This window comes from Xiphophorus hellerii, chromosome 5, assembly GCF_003331165.1.
Source record: "Xiphophorus hellerii strain 12219 chromosome 5, Xiphophorus_hellerii-4.1, whole genome shotgun sequence".
NCBI lineage: Eukaryota > Metazoa > Chordata > Actinopteri > Cyprinodontiformes > Poeciliidae > Xiphophorus > Xiphophorus hellerii.
In genome coordinates, this window is record NC_045676.1 from 33873538 (window position 1) to 33900082 (window position 26545).

A 26545-nucleotide genomic window follows, 5' to 3' on the forward strand; every position below is an offset into this window, starting at 1 on the left:
TGTATGTGTGAGGCTGTGAAGTGAAGTCTAAATCAGCCGGAGCCCAGAGGAGGTTGTCATGGGATTCTCCCTGATTGATCCGGGTCATCGATTGCTAATCAAATTCTCCCTGAGTCCACGTGTGGCTGCAATGATGTCACAGGATACAACACTTCCCCATATATAAGGTCATGATGGTCACCACGGAAACGCATCCAATGGGCACCCACAACAGACTGATAACATTTAGGCCTAGCTACCCATCCTCAGCCGATAACACGGGATGATTTCTCTCTGTGTGTGTGTGTGTGTGTGTGTGTGGGCGTGTGGGGGTGTGTGTGTGTGTGTATGGGTGTGCGTGGGCGTGCATGTCTGTGTGTGTGTGTGAAATATGGTTCATAGCTGCAAGGAAACTTATAGAATTGGAAATAAAAAAAATAAATCTTTTTTTACCCTTCAACTTGACTGCCGGGTCAAATTGACCCGAACTGTATCTAAAAAAGAATTATTTTTTTTAAAATAAGCTTCTCAGGGTTATGTTGACCCTCAACATAACAGGAGGGTTAAATGTTAGATTTTGAAACGAAACTTCCTGGGGCAAACTCTTATTTTGAAAGTAAGCCCCCTCTGCCCGTGTCTGCCTGGCTTGACGCAGCTCTCCTAAACTCCGGCACCTAAACGCCGCGTCGCGCGGACCCAGACTCATGGGGAGGAACACCCTCGCTTCTAACTACACTTTACCGTTTAAGTAAAACTTGTGCTTATTATACACCTGCTTCCTCTTTTCGCGTTCTGATTCATCTTTGTCATCCTGCTGACGGACTGAGTTTGGATACTGGCAGAGGGGCGGGAGGAGGAGGCAAAGGAGGCTGACGGCTCTCAGATGGAGCACCGGGCTCCTGGCTCTCAGGGCGCACGGCGAACCCGGAGTGAGTGAAGCCGGTGGGTGGACGCTGCTCCCCGGTAAGAAGCGCTGGCAAAGTTTTCATCATTTTTGCTGCTTTTATTTTCACTTTTCTTGCTGCGCTGCTCCGTGTTCAGCACAACAGAACATTTCTGGATGTGATGTCGCTCTTTGTCATTTGCGCTCTCTACAGAATGGATTTTTAGAAATTGCAAGTATATGCAATAAAATTAGTCTTTGATCTTATTACGGAGAGGGTGCGTTGGTGTATTGACTGCCTGAATCATGGCAGTATTTAAAGATTTTGTTTTGAAATAATGGCTTTAATTAGAACCAGAATCATAATTTCATTCCATTTGTCTGGCAGAGTTGCATCATAAATGTCAGGCTTTCTGAAAGATATGGATTCCTTTTTTTGGATATAAACAACTGTGTTGTTTTTGCAGATGTGGATATAATTTTGATTTTATTCAGCATGACACACTTTTCAGCTCCTGCTTTAAAATTTAAGGATGATAACTGATTGCAAAATTATTCCACATTCCTAAAATAAAACCACCTCCAGGGTGAGGTTTTGTTGATGGATAAATATACAGTATTGTGTTTTGGAGAGTTGTATCAGGAGAGAATTTAATTCCATCATGGCCAGACTGTCAGCAAGGGAGGCTTGTAATGTATTTCAAAAATAGTTTTCAAGGCACATCAGCCCATTTTCAGGTAGAAGAAATTACTTCCTTTTTAAATTTTCTGTTTAATTGATGTTTACCCAACAGTCACTATTGAATAACAAAAAAGCTCTGTTCAGCCCTGGACTCCTTTCATTGTAAAAGCTTAGTTTTCATAGCAAACTGAGTGAAAAAGGAGGGATAGTGGTGAATACAATCTCATTATTTTCATCAAAGATGCACACACAGAAGGACTCCTCTTTAAAGTCAGAGCTGGCTTGCCAGCTCTCCTGTTGGACTTTTTACACAGATGCCAGAGAATGCTGCCCTGTGCTGTTTTGTCCAAAATAGTTCAGATTTTTGTTCTAACTTCTTAAAGTCTTTGTATCTTTTGAAATGATTTCCCCCCCAGAATCTCAGGGGACCCTTAAATGATGGAAAGAGCATTTGGCAGATCAAACATGGGCAGCGTTTGCTATGTGTGTAACCATGGCAATGTGGGTGTGTTGTAGCATGTTCCACCTTATATCTTCTCCCGCCTGATAAACATTTGAAGGGATATTAAAAGTAAATGATTCCCATGTCATTCAGTTTGACATTTCCAAGATTATTTCAGTGCTTAGTGGAATCAGTACATCTAAAAATTAACCATGGGCTGGAGTACCTCATCAATGTCAGCGCAGTTCATTTTATCCTAAATTAGCAGTCAGTGAAAAATGATAACTCTCATCATCTTCCTCATCATAGGAGCAGATTTGTGCAAAAGCTTTCAGTTTTTGTTCATTCTTTCACTTCAGTGTATTTTGGGGGGGATTTTATGTGATAGAGGAAGACAAAGTGCCACCTATTTGTGAAACAGAACTAAAATAAACTTGCTTAGGTCCAGCAAATAAATTAATTGTCCCAGAAATTATGGCAATGAGTGATAATCATGGGCGTAGGTTTGGGTGTGGACGGTCGTGACATGTCACGACCAATATTCAAGGGATATAAAATAGTCCCGACCAATTTTTGCCATATTAATTAAAAAAAAAAACAACATATGTAGTCTTTAACAAAAACAAAATAAATAAACAAAAATCTACATTGATTAGTTTAGTAAGTTGTAAGGTCCCACCAAAACGTAGACCAAACCTACGCCCTTGGTGATAATATATTGTTAACTAATAACATAAGAAAGCACACCCTGTCAAAGATCAATAAACACATTTCTAAAGAAGATTTAACAATGGAGCTGGAAGATTTTAGGTATCCAAAATAAATTAGACATAAGAAATAAAATGGATTATAAAGACTCTAAGTAATCATTAGGCTCATACAGGGAAAACAGGCAAAACTGCCAGTGAGGACGTTAGTGAAAAAGTGTGGTGCAGGTTTTTCAAATTAATGTCTTTTAATAAAGCCTGACTTCTTTTTGAAGGAACGTTTGATTTTAGTTAACAGAATACATGAATTAACAATTCAAATGTTTTTGTGGTGCTAGTGGAATCTTTTTGACAGTACTCAGACAGGAAGTTAGCAGAGAGAGAAGGATGGAAGATATGAAGCAGAGGTCTCAAGGTCAACCCCAGGACAGCAACTACTGGATACAGAGCACTGATTTACTGTAACGCCACTCTACAAAAAATAAATCCTGTGACAAAGTTAACATCTAAAAATTAACACTAATCAGTGTTAGTGTCATGAAGTGGTGGTGAGGGTTGGTGAGGCAGACGCTGTAGACCCAGGTAAGATGAATGTGATGATGAATTTAATTGTAAATAAGTCCAGTAACAAGCAGCAGGCACAAGGAAACACTGACGAAACATAGACGTAACAATGACGAGGACCCGACGAGGAACAAGGAACACAGGTGGAGTTAAATACACAGGAGGGTAATCACAGAGACGAGACACACCTGGGAACAATCAAGGGGAGGACAGGACAACGAAGAGACTTAAGGACACAAAAAACTCTAAATGAACACAGAAAACACAGATCCTGACAGTTAGTAAGTGTTTTATAACTAAATATAGACAGATCAAGTATTGAATGCAAAATTGAAGTTAAGGTACTAACTTTCCTAAAATGATTAAGTTAACAGCATGTGATGTAGAGCCAAATAGACTCTCGCATCCAACAGTGTTGCTGTGGCTATGCTGGTTTTGCTTTGAAAAACAGTTTCAGTTCCCAGTGCCAGCCTTTGTTCTCTTTTGACAGGAAAAAAAGTTGACAGATACATGATCTTTTTTATGTCCAGATTGTTTGGAGCTAGTCTGGATTAAAAGCCTCAGCAGTAATGGCCTGGTGTTTCACAGATGTGTACGAGATTATTATGAGTGCTTCCTGTTGTCATCTCTGACCCTGTTTGAACTCTTGCACATCATTTAGTTTACTTCTGTTTAGATCTGTGTATGTCCACGTTTCCTGGACCGGATTGCTGCTGGGTGGATGTGAGGGAAACACAGACAGTCGAGTTTGGTTTGGAGACAGGAAAACAGATGAATAAAGCCTGCAGAGGAGGAACAGTCTGATGGTGCCCATTTGCCCCCTTTTGTAGGTTCATGCTGTTCACGGTGTGGCCATGACGGGCACCCAGGAGCCAGACCTGCGTGAGCAGCATGAAGGACCAGTGCAGGAGGCAGAGGATGAGGAGGAGGATGGGGAAAAGATAAGTGTGTCACTGGAGGAAGAGTTGGAGAACAAAGGGGAGGAGAAGGAAAAGGAAGAGCTGCCATACCCCTCCTTAGCACCAGTTGTTCTGTTGGCTCTGACCCAAACCAGCCCTCCCCGCTCCTGGTGCCTTCGTGTTGTCTGCCACCCATATCCTTTACTGTTGGAAATACTCCTTAACATGCTCACAACTCTTTTTATGACTCCACTGTCTCTGTTTCCGCTCTGCACTTCCTCAGAACTGGTGTACATACAAGGTAACAAGCGCTGAGATGTTTGTGTTCCCTTCAAACACAGCAGAGGTGGGAGAAAGGTCAGTGCCGTGCATATGTGTGTGTTTGCATGTAGGTGTGTGTTTGGAGGAGCTCAGGTATTTCCCTGGGCCCATTACTTGTAGAAAGACACGGCTGGGATTTTGGTCCTGATTGCAGGTTTCCATAGTGACAAGCCCTAATGAATCTGCAGGGTTACAGCTACCTGTCAGTTGCATTGTTACTGGCCTCTATTTATATGGCAGAAGGGGTTAGAAATGAAGAAAACTCACGTCAGCTCACAAACTCGACTCCACTGCTGTCTTTATCTTCTCACCTCCTGTTCCTTCTTGCTGTCTCTCTGCCTCCATCCAGTTCCACCCATAAAGGTGCTAGAGTGTTTGGGCCCGGTTATCGGTGCTCAGGGGTGTGTGTGTGTGTGTGCGTGTGCGGGGGTGGGGGTGTGTGTGTGTGTGTGTGTGTGAGTGACCAGTAATACTGTGAAGCGTGTATAAACGTCAGCAGGACCTCAGGGATTTGTTGAGGCTGTCCAAATTGAATATTTTCCACAGCTTTTGACTTTATGAGCGCTTGTCGGGGTGTGTGGGCGTGTGTGTGTGTGTGTTGTTATACGCTTGTTGTGGCATGTCTGTGGGTTGCTGCACCAGTCAGCACTTTGTGTTCTCCATAAAATATAGATAGATAATTGCTGAATAAATAAAATGTACACCAGGACTAAGAGGAAAAAGAATCACTTGCCATCATAGCATGGTTGGTGGCAGCAAGAATCACTGTGAATAAAATGAATCTGATGGTTGTAAGTTTCGTTCTGGTTCTAGTGATGCAGAACCAGAACCACAAGACCTGAGAGGTCTGGAAGGTTGATACAACAACAGCAGATCTTTAATGTATTGTGGTGCTAAGCCGTTCAGTGATTTATAAACTAACAACAGTTTTTCAAAGTCTATTCTCTGAGCTACAGGGAGCCAGTGAAGGACTTTAGAACTGGGTTGATGGGTTCTAACTTCCTGGTTTTAGTGAGAACATCAGCAGCAGCATTCGGGATCAGCTGTAGCTGGACCATTGATTTGTTGGACAGACCTGTGAAGACGCTGTTGCAGTAATCAATGCAATAAATGCTTGGATGAGTTTCTTTAGATTTTGCTGAGACATTAATCCTTTTATCTTGGAAATGTTCTTTTGTGCGTTGACTCTAGATCGTTCCTCTTTAGATCCAAACATAACTTCAGTTTTGTTTTTGTTCAGCTGGAGAAAGTTGTGGCACATCCTCAATTTTCTTGGAACTTATATCTATTCCAAGCATCTGTTCAGTGCTTGGATAGGTTCTGTCTTCTGGTGACATTGTAATGCAGAGCTAGGGATACATTTTTCCATGCCCCTCCATCTTTCACCCAAATCCAAATACTATTGAAAATCTGATATTTTATAATTTAGCTGTATTACGCACTGGCTCCATCAATAAATGGCCCAATTATCAAAATACCTTAAATGAGCGATAGTAGCTCATTTTATTGTTTTAAGTTTCAAAACTATTTCCAAGTTCAGTTTGTTAACTGAACCAGTAACATTTAATCAAAACTGCTCACTCTCAACAGATACAAGTACAAATGATCAACTGGGATGTACATTTTTACCATACACGTTTTTTAAATTGTAAAAATGTATTTGTCAACTTCTTCAACTTGTTTTTCAAAAGAAATGTTTTAAACATTTTTGTGCAAAATTTGCAACAATATTGCTTATATTCTATCCTGTCAGAAGAGAAGAAAATGCATAATATTTTACAATCACAGTAAATAGGCTATGTCCATGTCCTGGTCTTTTTCTGAGAGCTACAGTCACTTGCTTAAAACGAGTAGGGCCAGACTGAGTTTATTTTTTTATTTTCTTGCTTGTTTGTTTTAAATATGGCAGAATAGTTGTAATGATATGAGAATAAAGTCAAAATGTTATGAGAATGCAACACCACGCTGCGTTAAAATGAGGAATACTGATTGTCTTGTAAAGTTGTTGGTATCAATCTTACAAATAAGGAAATATTTAATCTTTTAACACATCAGAATCAAATCATCAGCCTTTGAAGCCCGTAAGGGTGTATGGAGAAAAAAATAATCCCAACTTACTTTCTCAAGATTCCAAGAAACTTTATGAAACCTCTCAAATCAATCTTCACCAATCTTCATTTATGAAAAGGCTGTTTGTACAGTTTCTGCAGTGCTGGTAGTGGCAGTGGAGTCTAAGCGAGAGACACACAGGATGATCTATGTGTTCTATGGTCTAGAGATGTCCCAGATGAGGATATTATGCTAAGAGATATGAAGCTGAAGTTGGTTTCCGTTTGCAGCTTAAGATTCTGGAAAAGCCTAAAGAGCAATTCCACCTCTTTTTTTCACTGCCTTCGGTATCTTTCATCTACTCTAGTTAAAAAACTTCAACACCTAGACTCTTCAAATCTGGATTAGATGATTCTGCTCTACTAGCAGAATATTAAAAACCTAGTGTGGGATTTGTGAAAGCTTTATTTGATTGCTCGTACAAATGACTCGATGTCTTCTGGAGAGAAATATTGAGAGCACAAATGTAGGTCCTCTGGAAGTTGCACTCTTCTTTTTTTCTTGTGGGAAGCGATCCAGACTCACCTCACTATTTATTTATTTTTTTATTATAACCAACAGTGACACAGTGTGATATTGTCTAAACTTACACCAAACCCAATATGATAAACAACGACTTGCGTAATGTTAGTCTTCCTGTGTTTACCCTGTAGATTCCACTATAGAACAGACCCTAGCGTCTCATCATCCCAGCATGCATTATCCAGGGGAAAAAATAGAGAAATTCATGGGTGGAAACTAGGAATGCTCCTATCAGGTTTTTTGCTTCTGATTCCGATTCTGATCACCCATGATCATTGCCGATCATCTGGATTGACTGTTAATTTTTCACTTCAAGTATAAATGCTACTATGTGATCTGGCAAAATTAAAAATGATGTGGTAATAAATTCACCTAATTTAGAAATAAACAGGTAAAATATCTGCAGGTACAATAAAGCAGAAACTCAGTCAAAAGGACAAATGAAAAACTTGTAAAAAAAAATGAGTAATGAGTAAAATATTTAACACTAAGGTTCTCAGTACCATAAATTATACATGAGTCAAATTAATCTCACAACACTGCATATGTCAAATAAAATTAAGTAAAAAAGGAAACATTTGTTCAAAGTAAAATACAGGTTGCATCAAAATAAACAATCCTGAGTCTCATAGCAAACATTTAAATACATACAGTATGTAAGTGTTACATGTTGCAGCTTTAAGCAGATGTTTGGTGGAGAGTTCACTGCCGGGTGGAGCAGAAACGGTGCTCCATCTGTGAAATATTACTACCAGTAGCACGTAGCAGCGGTCCAACAGCAAGAGCAGAACCAACATCTTACACAGCTAGCTCATTGACTTTAATTATTTATCGGGGTATTGGTTTAGCTTTCTGACCGTGATGCTCTTCCGGCTGTTGGTAGTTGTGCACTGGTTTACCTGCTATCTGGCCGCTCCAGATAATAATAATAAATAATAATACATTTTATTTGAAAGGCGCCTTTCTGGCACTCAAGGACACCGTACAGAGAACGAAAAATAGCAAAAACAATAAAATATAGCAATTAAAAGTAGGTAGAATAAATACACAACAATGTATCTATATAAAATCTATATGTAAATCTATGTAAAAATCTATATAAAAATCAAGCAAACCAATTGTGTCATGTTGAAAAGGCAGATCTAAAAAGGTGTGTTTTAAGTTCGGTTTTAAATTTAGGGAATGAATTTATGTTTCTAAGATGAGGTGGTAGGGAGTTCCAGAGTTGGGGGGCAGAGCGACTGAAAGCTCTGCTCCCCATGGTAGTAAGACGGACAGAGGGGACAGACAAATGGATAGAGGAGGATGATCTGAGGGAACGAGAGGGAGTGGCAATATGAATAAGATTGGAGAGATATAGTGGGGAAAGATTGTAAAGAGCCTTAAAAGTATACAGAAGAATTTTGTATTCTATGCGGAACTTGGTAGGCAGCCAATGAAGTCTTTGCAAGATAGGAGTGATGTGGTGCATGGATGGGGTTTTAGTAATGATACGGGCAGCTGAATTCTGGACCAGTTGAAGCTTATGAAGAGATTTCTGGGTGAGACCAAACAGAAGGGAGTTGCAATAGTCCAGGCGTGATGTCACAAGACAGTGAACAAGAATGGCAGCGGAATGGGAAGTAAGGGAGGGGCGAAGACGGTTGATGTTGCGTAGATGAAAATAAGCTGAGCGGGTAATATTGTTAATATGAGACTGGAAAGAAAGGGTGCTGTCAAGAATAACACCCAGACTCTTTACCTGAGGGGAGGGGAAAACGGAACAGTTATCAATTTCAAGACTAAAGTTTTTGATTTTGGCCAGATTAGATTTAGTACCAATGAGAAGGACCTCCGTCCTTCTCATTGGTAGAGAAGGACGGAGGTCCTTAGTGATAAGCTTAAGCTTAATAGTGATAAGCTTAAGCTTATCACTATTAAGCTTAAGTAGATTAGAGGAGAGCCAGGATTTAATTTCAGTCAAGCAATCAGTAAGCGAGGATGGTGGAAGGTTGGAGGCGGGCTTACTGGAAACATAAAGCTGGGTGTCATCCGCATAACAGTGAAAATCAATGTTATATTTACGAAAAATATTACCCAGGGGAAGAAGATAAATAATAAAAAGAAGGGGCACCTAAACTGTAGGGCCCCTTCCACTGTAGGATGTCTATTTTTCCTACAGTGAGCCTCAATATAGTCATGCTCGTTTAAGTGTTTGTTTTTTAAATGTCATATTAGATTCGTTGTGTTGATGCATTTCAACATGCTTCACCGCCGAGGTCATTTTCTGTCACATCACGCAAACGTCCCCATTCACTCTCATAGTGTTATAGTTCCTCATGACATTGCTTAGGATTTTTGCACAGGCAGGCTGCGAAGTGAGTAGCCTGATTGGTTTTGGTGATCGACAACAAGATCGGAAATTGGCCGATTATGATCGGTGTCACCTCTAGTGAAAAATATAATTAAAGATATAAAATTTATGATGTAATTATGAGTTTTTACTCAACGTTTTGTTAACTAAAAAACAGCAAATTTTCAGTTGGCAGGAAAATTACAACATATTTATGCCAACATGTAAAGTAATTGTGGATCCCTTTAAAAGTGGTCCAAGAAGAAGCAGTGCTGGACCAGATCCGAGGCTAATGTGCCTCGAAAGAAGGCTCCCCACACGTATGTGGTCCAATCCAACAGATGAACAATTGTATCATTAAGAAGTGAATCAGAACACACAATTTATCAAAGTTTGTGTGTAGGGCTGCATATCTGCAGACGAGTTGGGGTGACACTGGTCACATGTTCTGTAAGGTGGATGTTCTTAGCTGGCACCTGTCAGTTAAAGTACCTGGATGACAAGCCAGTGGAGGGAGTGTGATGCTTTGGCTTTGAGTCCTGCCATCGCTCTGGATGTCTCTATGACATGTATCATCTTCAGAAGTATTGCTACAGACCATGTGCACTTCCACAGAGTCAGTACTCCCTGAATGCTCTGGACTTTTTAAATTTCCATACCACGAAAGAAAAATGGTTCAAAAATAGTTTGAAGTGTTCATCACTTGTTAACATGTTGATTTGTCATCTAACTTGGACATATAAGTTCTCTCCAACAGGCTTCACCTCATAACTTACAATGCCTAAATGATTTATTTGCCAGTTTTACTTTTGACCACATCATCATGTTTATACAGAGTTTCCAATTCCAAGCTGTGTAAACTTGAATGCTTATTGAATATAAGCATATCAGCTGATGTGGGGCCTAAGCAGATCAACACTCTATATCAAGTTGTGCGTAATTCTTCTTGTCAAGCGAAATGGGCCAGAAAAGAGATTTAAGTAACTCTGAAAAGTCCAAAGTTGTAGAAAGTCTTTCAGATGGATGCAGCACTCTTGAGATTACTAAGATATTGGGGCGTGATCACAAAACCATCAAACATTTTGCTTCAAATAGTCAACAGGGTCGCAAGAAACGTGTTGAGTAAAAAAGATGTAAATTAACTGCCAAAGATTTGAGAAGAATTAAATGTGAAGCTACCAGGAACACATTATCTTTCAGTGCTGTTATATTCCAGAACTGCAACCTACCTGGAATGCCCAGACCTCTGAGACATGGCCATTGTAAGGAAGGCTGAAACCCGACCACCAGTGAACAAGACACATAAGTTGAAACGTCACGACTGGGCCAAGACAGATCTGAAGACAGATTTCTCAAAGGTCTTATGGACTGATGAGATGAGAGTGACTCTTGACAGACCAGATGGGCCTGTGGTTGGATCGGTAATGGACACAGAGCTCCACTCACATCAGATGCCAGCAAGATGGAGGTGGGGTACTTGCATTTTGGATTGACAGAGAGCGATGTAATTGTTCAACAATAAAATGAATCCTCAAAACTCCAACTTGTTTAATAATTGTGCACACAATGTAGTTGCAGAAAAATTAAGTTCATAATTTTTGCACAAATGCAATATTTCAGCAGTTTGAGGCAGAAAGCAGTCAAATGCAGTGCTTCTGATTTTTATGCTGTGGTAATATTTGATGTGAGGAGTATCCAACCTTATTCTGTGTGCTGGTCCTGCTGCGGCTCTGAAATCATCTTGCCACTCTGCTCACTATCCTCAGCTAAATAGCTCTCACTTATATGACAGAGAAAGTTCTGCAGTGTGTAAAATACTCTGAGCTGTCAATTTTCTGGGACAATGGTGGTGATGATGGTAGAAGTTCATTCTGCAATCGGTGTGTCATCGGTTCGAGTCCCCGCCTCGCTGTTGTGTCCTTGTACAAGAAGCTTCATCTATCTTGCCGGTAGATGGTCAGAAGGGCTGATATCATAATATAACAGAGTTGCTTCTGTCACACTGCCCCAGCTGCTACACAGTAGAGTGAAGTCAAATCAGAAAAAAGAGTAAAAGAAAGAAGCAAGGAAAAAGATGTAAAGCGAAAAGAAGAAAAAAGGACAAGAAATTAAGAAAAGACATGTACTGGCTGTAAAGAGTGGACACTCAGAACAAACATGGCAGAACAGTGTGTACAACACGGACCATAAAGAGGGACGGACAATGATGCTGCTTCTGAAAGAATCAGAGTATCACAAAGAAGACGGGAGTTTGGGTTCGTTGGAACGGTGATCTGCTCATGTGGCGAACCTGTGCAGAGCTGGATATCAACCTCTGTGGGTTGATTCACAGTGGTTTGCTTCGTATTATTTACATAATTATCTTAGTATTTTCTTTGCAGTCTCAGTTAAATTAATTTATGTAAACTTAAATAATACAGATTAGTATAGTATATATATATATATATATATACTGTATATATAGTACAGACCAAACGTTTGGACACACCTTTTAATTCAATGAGTTTCCTTTATTTTCATGACTATTGACATTGTAGATTCACACTGAAGGCATCAAAACTATGAATAACACATGTGGAAATATGCACTAAACAAAAAAGTGTAAAACAACTGAAAATAGCCCTTATATTCTAGTTTCTTCAAAGTAGCAACCTTTTGCTGTGATTACTGCTTTGCACACACTCTGCATTTTCTTGATGAGCTTCAACAGGTAGTCACCTGAAATGGTTTTCACTTCATAGGTGTGCCCTGTCAGGTTAATAAGTGGGATTTCTTGCCTTATAAATAGTCATGGAAATAAAGAAAACCCATTGAATTAGAAGGTGTGTCCAAACTTTTTGTCTGTACTGTATATATATATATATTCTTTTGGGGTTGTTTAAAGGTCCTTTACCTGCTTCCAGACCAACTGTAAAAGAAATGTTCACTGATTAGTAAATGGAGGATAAATGAAAAAAACTTTTTAGTCCTTTGAGGGAAATAAAGTTGATAAAAATCTGCATAGTTGTATCCGTCCCTTTTTAAAGGGATCTACGATTAATTATAAAAATAGACCGTATTTGGGAAATATTTATTTTAGATGAGGATCAGAAGTTGTGTAATAACTTCTGATCAAGGAGAAGTCTTATCCACTAGATAAGACTTCTCCTTATCTAGTGGTGTTCGTACTGCTGTCAAATACCTGGGACATTATATAACTGATGATCTGACTGGTGATATGGACATTTAGAGACCATGTCGTTTAATGTATGCACAAGCCAACATGCTGATATGTAAATTCGAGATGTATTCTGTCTCAGTGAAAGTGGCTCTCCTTAAAGCATACTGCACTCCTATGTACTGTATACTGCCCACTTATGTAGACAGTATAAACAAAGCAGTTTATAGAAACTCAAAGTGGCATACAATGACGGACTGAGGATGCTGCTTAGGATGCCGAGATGGACTAGAGCTAGTCAGGTATTTGTTGGTGTCTCCACTTTTTATGCTGTCTTGCAAAACCTTATGTTCAGGTTTATGTGGAGGTTATGTGTTTCTACAAACAACATCATCCAAATACTAACAAATATTTCACAAAGCTCAGTCAGGTTTAAGTCCAGAATGTGGAATCACTGGCAGTCTGGCCTTTCTGTAAATCAGTGACTTGTATATGTGATTATTATCTTTTTATGCGATTTATTTGTATTTTTTAAATTATTTTTTGCTATTTTTCTCATAAAGTTGATAATACTGCCAAATGACTTAAAACATGCCTTAAGGACAGCAAAGTCAATCATTTGGAACACAAAGCCCTGATAGTCCTCTAGAAAATGTTTTGGCAGAAATGGCTTCAGCCTTCCTATTATCCGCTTCGGTGGTTCTTCTTTCTGAATGAGACATAGATTAATGTTACGAATAGTTTTCTTTGAAAGTGCCTTGTGGTTTCTTAAACTTACTGATACTAAACATATCTGTCTTCAAATCTTTAGTAACAACTTCCACACTGAAGAATGCTGTAGTTAGCACAGTCTGCCAGCACTTTCATTTGATGAGCTCTCTGATTGGAAAAAGACTATTTGTGAATTTCAGACAGGCTGATCAGTCAAATTTGTGCCACTTAAAATTGTCAGATTCTGGTCACTTGTTAATTTTTTTGGTATTTCTACCAAATATGTGCTGCAATTTTCCACCATGCAGTTACCATCATTCTGTCATTTCCTGACTTGTCTTTTGAAAAATGTCATTATGAAAAAATTAATTGTGGAAAAAAATAAATAAAACAAAAGTTTAAAATAATTTGCTCCTGTCTCCCATTGGATGTGCACAGCACTGATAATTGTGATGTCTGCATAATGGAGGTATGCAGACATGCTGTCACGATAACAAATTTTGATGGACGATAAATTGTCCCAGAAGTTATTGCGATAAATGATAATATTCTTGTTTCAAATAATATAATGGTAACAATGGCATAATAACACAAGAACACGTTCTCAAAGATCAATAAACTTTAAATTAATATGAACAATTGACACTGGAACTAGAAGATATTTTAAGTATCCAAAATAAACAAAACAGAAACAACAAATAAAATGATTTATGAAGCCTCTGTAAACAAAATTATCCTCCAAAGAGAGGGAGGCTAGAAACCAAAACACCAGACTGAAAACTTTGTCAACCAGTTTTTGGAAGGAGAATGAGAAGAGAGAGAAACTATCAATCATGTAAGTGATTGAGTTTGTTTTAATTCATTATGTGATTAGTTGATTTATTGCTTATTGTGACATTCCTACCTGTCCCTCACATTGTCGTTATTCAGATTCAGAAAGCTGACTGTCCCATTGTAACTGAGGGTGTTTTCACACCTGATAGTCCGGTAGACTCGGTTCGATTGAGGACCAAAATTGCAACATTCGTTACATTTCCAGCTGCTGTAGTTCACATTTATACTGTAGTGTCAAGCGATTCAAACTAACTGAAAACCTGTCCCCCCCGTCGCCTGTGGTGACGCTGCACAAAGAACTACTGAAAGAATCGACACAAAACCTCTGAAGACGTCCAGCGCAATTTTCTTCTTCACAAAATGTAAACAAAAATGGAGCGGTATCACATTTGAGCAGTTCCAGGATTTCTCCATTGATATACATTACTGGTTTGCTAGCAAATTTGTCCTTATTAGTTAATAGTTTAGCAATAATTTAATAATTTGTGCACCACAGCAAAGGGGAAAATAAGCTGATAAACAGGAGTAAAACAACTTCTCACAACATTTGTTAACCGCAGAGCAGAGAGTAATATATTGACCAGAATGCCTTGCGCTGTAGTTAGCTTCCTGCTTTGGAACGGTCTCCAGTGCAATTGCATTCTCACTGCCTTCCAACCCCATCAGAGTTCACTTCAGCCGACCGACACCTAGATTTTTAGGAGGATCAGGGTTCGCTTTTTTAGTCCGTTTTGGAATTCAAATTTGTATTCACACTCCCCAAACGAATCGGACTTTCTAGACAAACGGATTAGAGACTCATTAAAGTGGGCTAAACAGGGCTGGTGTGAATACACCCTAAGTCAGTGTTACAGATGAATGCAGTTATTGTTATAAAGATTTTCCCTACAGGGAAAATGTGTAATTCTCGGAGAGATTACGTTGCCTTGTTCGAAATTTCAGCTGTGATTCTTTTTACATTTAATGTCTCCTGAATATTTTATTTTGAAAAATACCGAAATAACTTCTGTAGACTTCCTGGTCATATTTGGTTTAAAAGATAATTCACTAAATCTCGTTTAAATGATATTTATGCAGAACAGATGTGATTGTGTATTATGAAGGTTAGTCCAGTTGTGTTTGAAATTGTCAAATTTGAAGAAAGGGGTTGTTTCTTGCTTAAATAATAGTTTAACATCATCATGGGTTAAGAGGGTACTCTTAACCCATGATGATGTTAAACTATTATTTTTTTGTGATGTAACTCATAAGTGTGAACCTTTATGGTTCCTGAACAACCTAACCAATATTTACTTTCACTTGAGGAGGACAGCTAGTTGACCCTAACCCTGTATTGTTAATTTTTATTTATTTTTTTTACCATAACTGAGTTTTCTAACAAGAACTTCAAAATTTAGGGACTGTGCTTAAAAACCTGATTCCGTGCCCCAGTAAGCGGTCAATTTAAATGAATCTGACCATTTTTGCCATAAAGAGTGGTAAAATATACACTCAGAAATATGCCAGAAGATGCCACTTGTTAAGGGACATTGAAACAAACATTATTGGAGGTGTAGGTATATATTTTAAATATCGTGCATTTTGGCTCTATGTTGATGAAAGAAAATCCACAATAAATTCAAACTTGTACCCCCAGGTTTGTGTTTTAAAAATAATTCAAATTTTATGCAGTATTATCATTACACTCTAAAGAAGCATTTCAAATGCATCAGAAAAGGCCAGCCCTTCTACAAAACATGTCTTTCTGAGCGCCTGAAAGTGATGAACATATCTCCACAGCACCCCGCTGAGTTGTTGCCATGGACGCATCCCAGGTCACTCTACTCTCACTGTGTCAGTACTAACTTACACACATTTGTAAGTTAGTACTTACAGTTGAGCAATGGTGCACTCACTAGCAAGGGTGTGGATTTACAAGTGAGGAAATGCCTGCATATAAACAAGGGAATCTCCCCAGGAGAGGCTCTTCGGAGGAATCACCTGGTTGCTTGGAAACAGTGTAGCTCTGCCCAGACGACCCGATTGCTTCTGCTTGCAGCTTTATTTTCGTCAGATGTTGCCCAGCTCTCTCTGTCTTCACAGTGCAGTTAATGGAAACAGCCTCATTTTATTATGCATGCTAAACAGAGTTCTTTGCTTTACACCTTTTCTGTCTGCAAGCATAAATTACTGAGTGATGTGGAAGGAAACCAACGAGGCTGGAGTTTGTTCAACAGAGATAAAAATGTGTTTAGGCTCAGATAAAAGGTGGATTATCACTGATCAAAGTCCTATTTCTTCTTCCTTTCTCATGCCTTGTTTTTCTTGCATATTAATCACCGGCCTCCTTGCTTTATTTCCCAAATAGCTACGCTATTTTGAATCCTGTCTGCATTTGAGTTTTTTGTATCACTTTTGTATCACTTTTGTTGGTGGTGAGGATAGACTCGGTCAGACCCAGGATGAATCGCAAAAGTGAATTTAATGATGAACTATTAGTAACGAAAACCAGGAGGCACAGGAGAGAGTGGTGGCACAGACTGTAAACACAGGGATGTGAAACAGACAGCAAGGACAGGAACTACAATGACAGCGAAGACAAAACCACGACAAGGATCCGGTGGGAAACAAGAGACACAGGTGGGGTTAAATACACGAGGGATAAATCAGGGAAATGGGACATCTGGGATCAGTTAGGGGGTAGACAGGACAACACAGGGTCTAAATTAAGTAATAGAAAACACATACAAAACCCAAATCCCACAATTATTATTTTTTTGTGATATACCAAGTATTTTTTTTCCTGAAACAAAACAAAGTCTATGATAAATATCAATGCCAATTTTATGAAATTCCCTTTGCTTAAAAACACTCCAGTGTCCAGTGAAATCAGTCAGACCAACTTGCCTTCTGACACAAAACCATCCTGATTAGGTCAAGGGAATCGAAGTTGGAGCTTTCCAAGGAAAAAAGTGACTTCCTGTTTTGAGGGGGCAATGCTGTGGTGATGTCACAGAGGTCGAGTTAACGGAATATTTTCTGTATTTGACCAGTTATTTTTTTTTAAATGACAAGAAAATTTGAAGTAGAGGTCGCACTAGACTTTTTATGTGAAAGTTATGGAGTTTGGTTTTCTTTGGTGTGTTCAAGTTTGCCGCTCAACCACACCCCCTAAACATGCTCAAAAATCAGGGATGGTCAGGGTCCCTGCATACTGACCAAAGATGAAGCCGGTAGCTCAAAATCTCTTGGAGGAGTTTGTTAAAGTTCAAGGTGTGTAAACATCAGATATTGTCAAAATTTGCCCATTGACCCGGAATGGCCGACTCCATGCACATTTTAAGGAATCCCTCCGAGAGACTTTTTTTTTTACTTGGGGTACTCTACACAGCAAATCCAGCAGGTCTAAATTAACTCTGCCAGATTTGATTTCAACACTTTTAAAGTGTCTATATGGGTCCACACCAGAAAGTGTTAATTTAATTCTTTTTGGAGAGTTGGTACCTTAACTCACCTTAGGGGGCGCTGAAGAGCAGTTTGGCCATGGCCACTTTTGATTCCATTGCAGTTGACAATTTTGGGTAAAGTCTGGTGAGTTTTTGGACATGTTTAGGTCCCCAAATTTGTGATTTTGGGCAGAAAAGAAAAAAAATCCTGCAATTACAATAGGCCTTTGCAGCGCTTTGCTGCTCGGGCCTAACTGAGTTTTTATACTTGAAATCTAATTTAGCTGAAGTTAGAATGATTTTACATTTCGTTTTTCAAAATAAATAATTAGATCCTGTTACATAACTCTTTTTATGTACAAAATAAAATAAAGTCATATTTTAGCTGGGATGCGAGTCTTGCTGAGACTCGCATCCCAGCTGAGGACTCCCAAACTCAGTAATTGAATGGAATTGATTTTGGAGAAGTTGCTAATTTCGGTTCAGTGGAATGACCAAACTAATTTAGATAATTGGTAACTGAGATGTATCGGAGAGACTTTAGGGAAGATTGAAATTTATAATCTACCCGACCTCAGACATTCTGCATCTGAATTGGCTTTCCCCAGCCTTGGAAGGGCTGCATATTTCCAATCTCCTTGAAGATATGTAAACATAACGCTCCTTCCCACTTCAACCCCCATGTTATCCATGCAGCTGTGGAGCTGAGCGCTCCCAAGGACATTCCTCGATAACAACATCTTATCGGACTTCTGCCGGCCCATCACAGGGCCATGTTTTCACTCAGGTTGCTGACCCTTCACTCAGGTCTTTGTTTTGCCCTTGGTTTTGTCTGAATGTTGCCATGTGCCCTAATGTGTCCTTTCCTCTTTCTATTTATACTTCTCTACCAACCCTGAATAGGAGCATCTAGTTTATTTATTTTGGATCAACATTATTAGCTTTTTCTTCTTTTGCTCTTTCCTTTGGTTTGTTATTTTGTTTGTATTTCTTTTTAATTCCTGTAAAGTACTTTGTAGTGCCTTGTTGCTGAAAATGAGCTATATAAATAAAATTACCTTTACCTTTAGTGTTATGATAAAGAAAAAAGGAAGATAATGTTAAAATTACTCATCAATAATATAGCATTACTACTACTAGAGAAAACAAAAACAAACAGAAAAACAGCTAATAATACAATAATAACAATGTTAAGTATAATAAATAGATGCTGTCTGCTCCTGAGCAGACCTCCAAAGATCAGATGGCACATCACAGTGAACCCAAACCACAACCAACCAAACCATCAGTCCAGAGGTCCCCACCCAGGACATGTCAGCCAAAGAATGATAGGTCCACCTTGTGTGCTGTGTTTTAAACCTTTTGATATTCTGTGCATCCCCAGTCTTGTGTAATGCAGTTAAAAGAAAGACAGGGCAAAATGGGATGTGATCCCGGCTTAGACCATGCTTACCCTATTCTTTGTGTATTCTGCCTCTTTTTTTAAAATTGTATTTATTCATTAATTTATTTTTGTGTTTATCTCAAGTTTTCTTTCATGATGTAATTGGAAAAAGAAATTAAATAAAGTAAAGCAAGAAAAAAGAAACTGTATGACTTTCCAGGGTGAAAAATGTGAAAATTCTGTTGTAGATGAGTTGATGGCATGCAGCTTTTACAGATTTATATTTACACCACAGGACAGAACTTATTCAGCGCATAAAATATGTTTCAAGTTCAGTCACTCATTCACATGTACCAAACAACTGAGTTCCTTCTTTTTTATTTCTGATCACATGAAATCTCAAAATAAATCTTAAAAGTTCCCTATTGGGTATTTCAATGCCATAATTTGAGACATTACAGTTAAAAACTTGAATGTATTTTCCTGAATTTAGTTCCATCCATCATTCTATGAACTCTGACCAGTTTCTGCCTTGAGAAAAATGATTCTGTGGTGAAGTAAATTTAACATAGCTGAATCTGTGAAATCAACAATAAGAATTCAAGTTAGACATTAAAATCTAGCATTGAAGTCAAAAATATTTGTTCAACATACAAGACATTGTAATTTTTTCAAAAAATAATTTGTTTAAATACTAAGAGAATATCTTTTTAAGTTCACCCACACAACAAAAAACAATCTTGTTTTCTTTACTGTGTTTCATTCGATATTTCAAAACACCAAATACTACCCATAAGCCATCAGAGTTCCCAAGCACCAACAGACCTTATGATCTGAGCTAAGAGAAGTCATTAAGGTGCTTATTTGGTTTTGGTACAGTAACACAAAATTTAAGTTATTTTAGATTTGCAATACTGAAACCACAAAACATAAATTAATTTGTTTTTATATGTTGCATTAATTGATTTAAAAAAAAAATACATTTGTTGATATATGACCATAGGGACTGGCCATCAAGGTTTCCCACAATGCATTGTACCATCAGCAGCAGCAACTAATTAAACCACTTTTTTGTCACAAAGATTAGTGTTAAGACGTTGAAGGTGAAAAGGTAGTTCATCAAGAATGAGGCTACTTTTAGAGCAGTGGAGCGCTTAATAGCTAGTTTCTAGCATTTACATTTGTATGAAACTGCACAATGAGGGAGTTTTTATGACACACCTGTTCTGCCTGATGGTGCAGCTTTGTATATGATTGTGTTTGATTTACTGAAAAAAATGAAACTACTACTGCTACCAGAAAAACTCTGTTTTCTGTCAAAGGTTGAGCAGAGAAACAACTGAGAAGCAGGACATAGGAACTGTTTCAATTTTATTTAAATAGTTTCTAGTTCAGAAAAATCAGGCTTTGGTTCAAGCCAAAGAAGAAAGTGCTGATTTTCATTTAGAACAAGCAGGCAGGAGTGAGACATGTTTTCAAACTCATTCCCCCTCATCATGGAAACCACATGAAGAAGTTCATATGATGCAGCTTTTAAGTTGAGGGCTATCGATGTGGCAGTACAGATCGATAGCTGCTGCACGTAAGCTCGGTGTGAACTAATCCATGGTTCGGCGTTGGATTTGTTAATAATAGCAGATTTATTAATGAGATTTATTAAGGATGCAGCCCTCTGCTGCTTCCTAGTGGAAAACCGAGAGTGGCGGATATACCACCGGCTTATATATCTAAGTTTCCAGTTTTGTATTTTATTTTGTGGGAGTGGCTTATAGTGAGGTGTGCTCTATAGTCCGGAAAATATGGTACAAGACAAAATTAAGTTCACTTTACTTGGATTTATTGTTTTCATGTAACAAAATAAGAAAGTACTTTAAACAAAGAACGGCTTTGCTTGATAAACATAAATAAATTTTGCAAATAGTTGCCTTAGTTTTTTTTAAGTATGTAGGGTACAATATTTTTTATCAGTGTGTGTCCCTGCAGTATCCTCCAGTATGATGCTGCCACCACCATAATTCACAATGGGAAAGGGATGTGTTTGCCTCCACACGCTGTGTGTAATTCAGTGGTCTCATCTGGCCAGAGCAGAATTACACTAGACATACAGCCAAAGCTATCTGATGGAATAGTTTAGATCAAAGCACATTCATGTGTTATAATGGCCTAATAAAATCCAAATTTCTTTCTTCCCACTTAACAATTATGCAGTACTGTGTGTTTTTCTATTATCCACGTTTGTTGTTGTGGGTGTGAATAATTTTGTAAGGCTCTGTTTGTAGGAAGAAGCCACAAATCCTAGCAAATCCTCCTCAAAGTAGGCTGAGCCAGTCCTGCCAGCCAATTAACCAGATTCCAGAGAGTGTTTCTATCGTTACCAGCTGTCACCCTCTCAGGAGGGAGGAGTCAGAAGAGTGGACGACTTATTCTGGCCCAACTTCATGTCATCATGTGTAACACACACACACACACACCCACCCACGCCCACACGCACACACACACGCCCACACACACACACACCCACCCCCACCCGCACACACACACACACACACTGCACATGGAGGACTTTGAACTTAACTAGGTTATGTTTAATCAAGTCTGTGTGAGGCTGGGCAGAGATGAACATTAAACCCTACACATATCTTCATATCTTCTGACTGCCACACCGGAACCACTTTCTCCTTAGATTTCCACCTTATGGAATCCAATCCTAGGGTTAATAAACTTATGGAGGTTATTAATTTTATCAGTTGGCTTCACGTATGCTCTATGAATAATTCACAGTTTTATTATAGATTATAAGAGGTTGACTTGGAATTTGCTGCATGTTTCATGGGTTAATTTGTGCAAAAGTTCATCCTTAATAAAAAGAAAAAGTAACAAAAAAAGATCTAAAATGATTACATACTTCTTTTAGTGAGATACATCTATTTATGTTTTATATGAAACAAGTTCTTTGTGCATAAGTTTTACAAGGATGCTTTCTTTCGTTTCATCAGTTTAGACAACTTGTTTTAAGAAAATAGCTTATTTTTCATAAGTGCTATAGTTAGTGTTGCACTCACTGAATTTTCTTCAAACTGCTGTATTTATTACATTGTGTTAGGATCAGATGTATAGACAAGAGATGAAATACTAGTTTTTGGTCAACAAAGACAAAATAGTCTAATCTCTAATAAAATCCCTAGTGTATGGAAATCAGCATTTGTTTTGCCTCTATTCAAAGGTGGGGAATCATCACAGGTAAACAATTACAGACCAATCTCTAAACTATGTATCGTGGCAAAATTTTTTGAAAAATTAGTTGCAAATCAATTGAAGAATTTTTTAGATTCTAATTGTGTTTTACAAAATGTACAGTCTGGTTTTAGAAAAAAACATAGCACTGTTACTGCCACGTTAAAGGTTTGTAATGATCTTATCCAGGCTCCTGATAACAAAAAACATTGTGTTGCTTTGTTTATTGATTTATCAAAGGCATTTGACACAGTAACACAAGCTTTTAATTGAAATTCTACACAGGATTGGGCTCTCACATCAAGCTACCATGTGGGTAGCTGATTATTTGTCAAACAGAACCCAGAGAGTTCAATTCTCTGGTGTCACTTCTTCTACTCTCACTATTTTAAATGGCGTACCTCAAGGCTCAGTTCTGGGTCCGCTTTTATTCTCTATTTATATAAATAACTTGTGTGACAATCTGTCAAATGCTTTTTTCCATTTTTATGCTGACGATTTAATAATATACTGCTATTCTGCATCACTATCGCAGGCAATACAGTATTTGCAGTCTGCTTTTAATGTAGTTCAAGCACATTTACAAACTCTGAAGTTGGTTTTGAATGTGGACAAGACAAAAGCAATGATTTTCTCACATGCTAGAAAACTACCAGAAACTTCCCTATTGCTTACCACTGCCGTAGGAGCACAAATCGAGTTTGTCAGTAATTATAAATATCTTGGTTTTATTCTAGATAATGAACTCGCTTTTAAAAATCACATAGCAAATCTACTACGGACATTGAAAATGAAAATTGGGTTTTATTATCGAAATGGATCTTGTTTTACACTCAAAGCTGGAAGAAAATTGGTAGCAGCGACATTCCTGCCACTTTTGGATTATGGAGATGTTTTATATATGAATGCTTCGACCAAATGTCTTCAGTCATTAAATACTGTGTATCATTGCGCTGTAAGATTTATAACCGGTAGTAGACGTTTGACACATCATTGTGATTTGTACGCAAAAGCTGAATGGCTCCTTTAAGTGTACGGAGAAACAATCATTTAATGATCCTGATGTATAAATCTTTACTCGGTCTAACCCCAGCATATTTATCCACTCTCCTACATAGAACTGTCAGTTCTCGTTCTCTTCGCTCCAATAACATTATTCTTCTGCATGTTCCACGCTTTGAACTGAAAAAGGGAAGCAGGCATTCAGTGTTTTGCCCCCACAGCGTGGAATCAGTTGCAGTCTGAACTTAAGATGTCGGAAATGATTTCACTGGACTTATTTCGAGCAGTTCTTAAAGATAGGCAACAAGATTCTATGAAACAGTGTCATTGTTTTTAAATTGTTTTTATTGTTTTATACTTGTGCATATGTATTAATTGTTTTTATCTTGTAACCAGGTTGTTATGTATTGCAAATTTTTTGCTCAGGTCCCTCTTGAAAATGAGATCTAGATCTCAACGGGGTTTACCTGATTAAATAAAGGAATATATATATATTTTTAAAAGATTTTAGTCAATACATTTTACAAAAAGCATAGTTTTTAACATTTGAATTGTTTTATTATTATTATTTGTACACAAAATAAGTGAAAAACAGCTAAAGTCCAAAAGATGGAATTTCAAAGACCTTCAGAGAACCTGAAAAGCTACAAATGATGACACTTAAGATAATACTATAATAATAATAATAATAATAATAATAATAATAATAATAATACCACCATCACTTCAAGATGTTTAATTGTAAGTAATAAAAATGAATGTAGCTTTAAACTTTTGCACAGAATTACAGGGAAAGTTGCATAAACATTAGAAATCATCTGGTTCTCATACTTTATGTGAGCTCAGTCATGTGGAGAGCCATTTCACAGACCTGTCTTCTTTGTGGTTAATGCACAGTAAGCACACGGTGTCACAAAAACAACCCAGTTCAGTGGAATTTAATTCACCCAATTTAACCAAGAGTGCTGGAAGATTATGTAATTGTTTTGAAACAGCAGCACACGATTTTTCTTGCTAAATTGACTTCAGTGTTTCATGGCAAGACATATTTAACTCAGAGTAGCCACCACACTTCTTTCAGGTACACTTGTTAAAAGAAGCAGATAGGAAAAATATGTACACATTTTCTAATTGAAAGACCTAATTTCACTGAGGTAAACAGATAATGAGAAAAAGTAGCTAACAGAGATGTGCTGTAATGTTTGTTTTTGTGGACATTTTTCTAGATATTTGAAAAGAATAATTAATAGTGTAAGGAAAAAATACAATTTATTTTCTTGACAAAGAGCTGGAAACAAACAAAATCAGAAAATTTTGACATGCATTTTTGTTTCGATCCCTTTACTCTGACACTCCTAAGTCTAAGAGTAAAGGGTGGCTAGGTGGCCAAGTGTGGATTTAGGAAACACCTATTCAGTAGTCAGAGGTCACCTGTGTGTGGTTCTCTGAATCTTTCACTCTGGTTTGTATTAACTTTGGCCAAACATGATCATAGAGATAATAAATGCATGTTTTAGAGTTTTTTCATGTAATGTTTGTATTAAAGCTCCACCACAGAATGACACTAAAACTACATTAGCACTTTTTAAATCTATCTGTCCTGTCATTGGGATGGAAACAAGTTTTTCTTTCTTGCATAATTTTCCACAAATACCAACATCATTTAGAAACAATATACCCAATTTCTTTATATTGTTTTGCTAGTATTGTTTTTCTTTACTTTAGAATGTAAAAATCAAATCTTCTAAAAAATTAACAAATTTTCCACAGTAAATACTAAACAAAATTTCTAAGTTGTCTTTTGTTATTTTAACATTTGCAGCTCTAAATAAGGTTTGGAAGTTTGACATGTGCTGAACCTACAGAGGCTCTGAAAAAGACCAGCAGATCTGAGGGAGCAGAAGATTAGTGTTATGATGTTATTTCCATCATAACACTACTGCAGTTATAAATGGGTAGAAATCTGCATAACATTTCCCGTTTAAGGGTTTAAAGTCGTATCAGTGGAAATGTCTATCTTCTAACCTGTGTGTCACATTCTGTTCTTGCTGCTCCATCCAGACGACCTTTCTGTCCCTTTGGATGATCCTTTTAACTTAATGAACATTGCACATGAAAACCATCCCACATGCTGGCCTTGGCATGTGTATCCAAGCCAAGGGAAGGGGATGATGTCAGAAATATCAGGTTGATGTGATCTGATTTAATTTATAATGTCTGCCTGACCTTTATTACCTGTGTTAGCACTCAATGAGAGGAAGTTCAGAGGTAGAGGAGAGCCAGCAGCAGTGGGAAAACAAAGGCCGTGCTACATCTGCAGTTGTTTACAGTTAAAAGATTAAATTTGAAGCTTTTATAATCCCTCTCTTCTGGAGTCTTAAACCCTTTTTGTTCACTTCATCTTCCCTGCCTCCTTCTTTCTTCACTGCTCTCGTATCTCTGACAGTCATCTTCTCCTCTCTGCCTTTTCATTCTCACTGCTTATATTAATTATAAAGTGTGGTTGTATTTTATCTATCACAGCCAGATTCAGGTTTCTGATAGAGATTAGAATTCAACCCAAGGGCAATAATATACAGAGATGCAAGAAGAGGACAAGGGTGGCACAGAACGGATGCTTTCTGGAAGGAAGGAGAGTGTAGATGGTGAAAGGAAATATGTGGGGAAGTCATACGGAATAAAGATGGGAAATTATGCAGTGCTATATAAAGGAAGAGGGAGAGACGGGGAGCAAGAGGAGAAAAGCACAGAAAAAAAATTTGGCCAAAGACAGGAAAATGAGAAATGATGGAGACAAAGATTGGGTGAAAGAAGAACTAAAGGAAAAGAAGCAGAGGGAGAGGATGTTTTCATTTCTCATTTGAAAACTCCCTTCTCATCCGTCACTCACACTTTGACCCCATCTCGATCCTGGGTTTAACAATGCGAGCATGTCCACGCTGTGACATGTCGACGTCAGAGAAGGGAAACTACCTATCGCTTGTTTGTGTTGTGTTTGGTTGGAGCGTGCGTTAATTGTTTTGTGTTCCAGACAGGATGCGAGCGGATCGTGAAACTCTGGAGTCAGTTCCCACGGTGAGACAGGGGTTCCCATGGCAACCAAAGCAAAGGGAGGACACTAGATTTACCCTCACTCTTCCCCTCTTTTCCATCTTTCCTTCTGTTTCTGTCACTCTGTCTCAAGGGTGATAAAGGATTGTAGTCTCATTAATTTTTTCTGCCCTCTTGGGAGCAAAGTGTCCTGGAAGGAGACTTTGTGTGTGTGTGAGATCACAAGTGTGGTAGAATGTGTGTATGCGTGTGTGTGTGCTGTGGGCTTTATGTATGTGTCCTTGCTTCTTGAACACATTCCTGCCAT

The 26545-nt window shown here is 38.2% G+C and overlaps 1 protein-coding gene across 1 annotated transcript in view; it reads left to right on the forward strand.

The window, feature by feature from the left end:
- Positions 1–614: 614 nt before the first annotated feature.
- Positions 615–26545, forward strand: part of LOC116720559 (voltage-dependent T-type calcium channel subunit alpha-1H-like) — a 176051-nt gene continuing 150120 nt past the window's right edge. The window contains 2 exon segments of the mRNA XM_032563892.1: positions 615–942; positions 4088–4350. Of these exon segments, the coding sequence (XP_032419783.1) occupies positions 4112–4350 (239 nt within the window). The 5' untranslated portion in view covers positions 615–942; positions 4088–4111.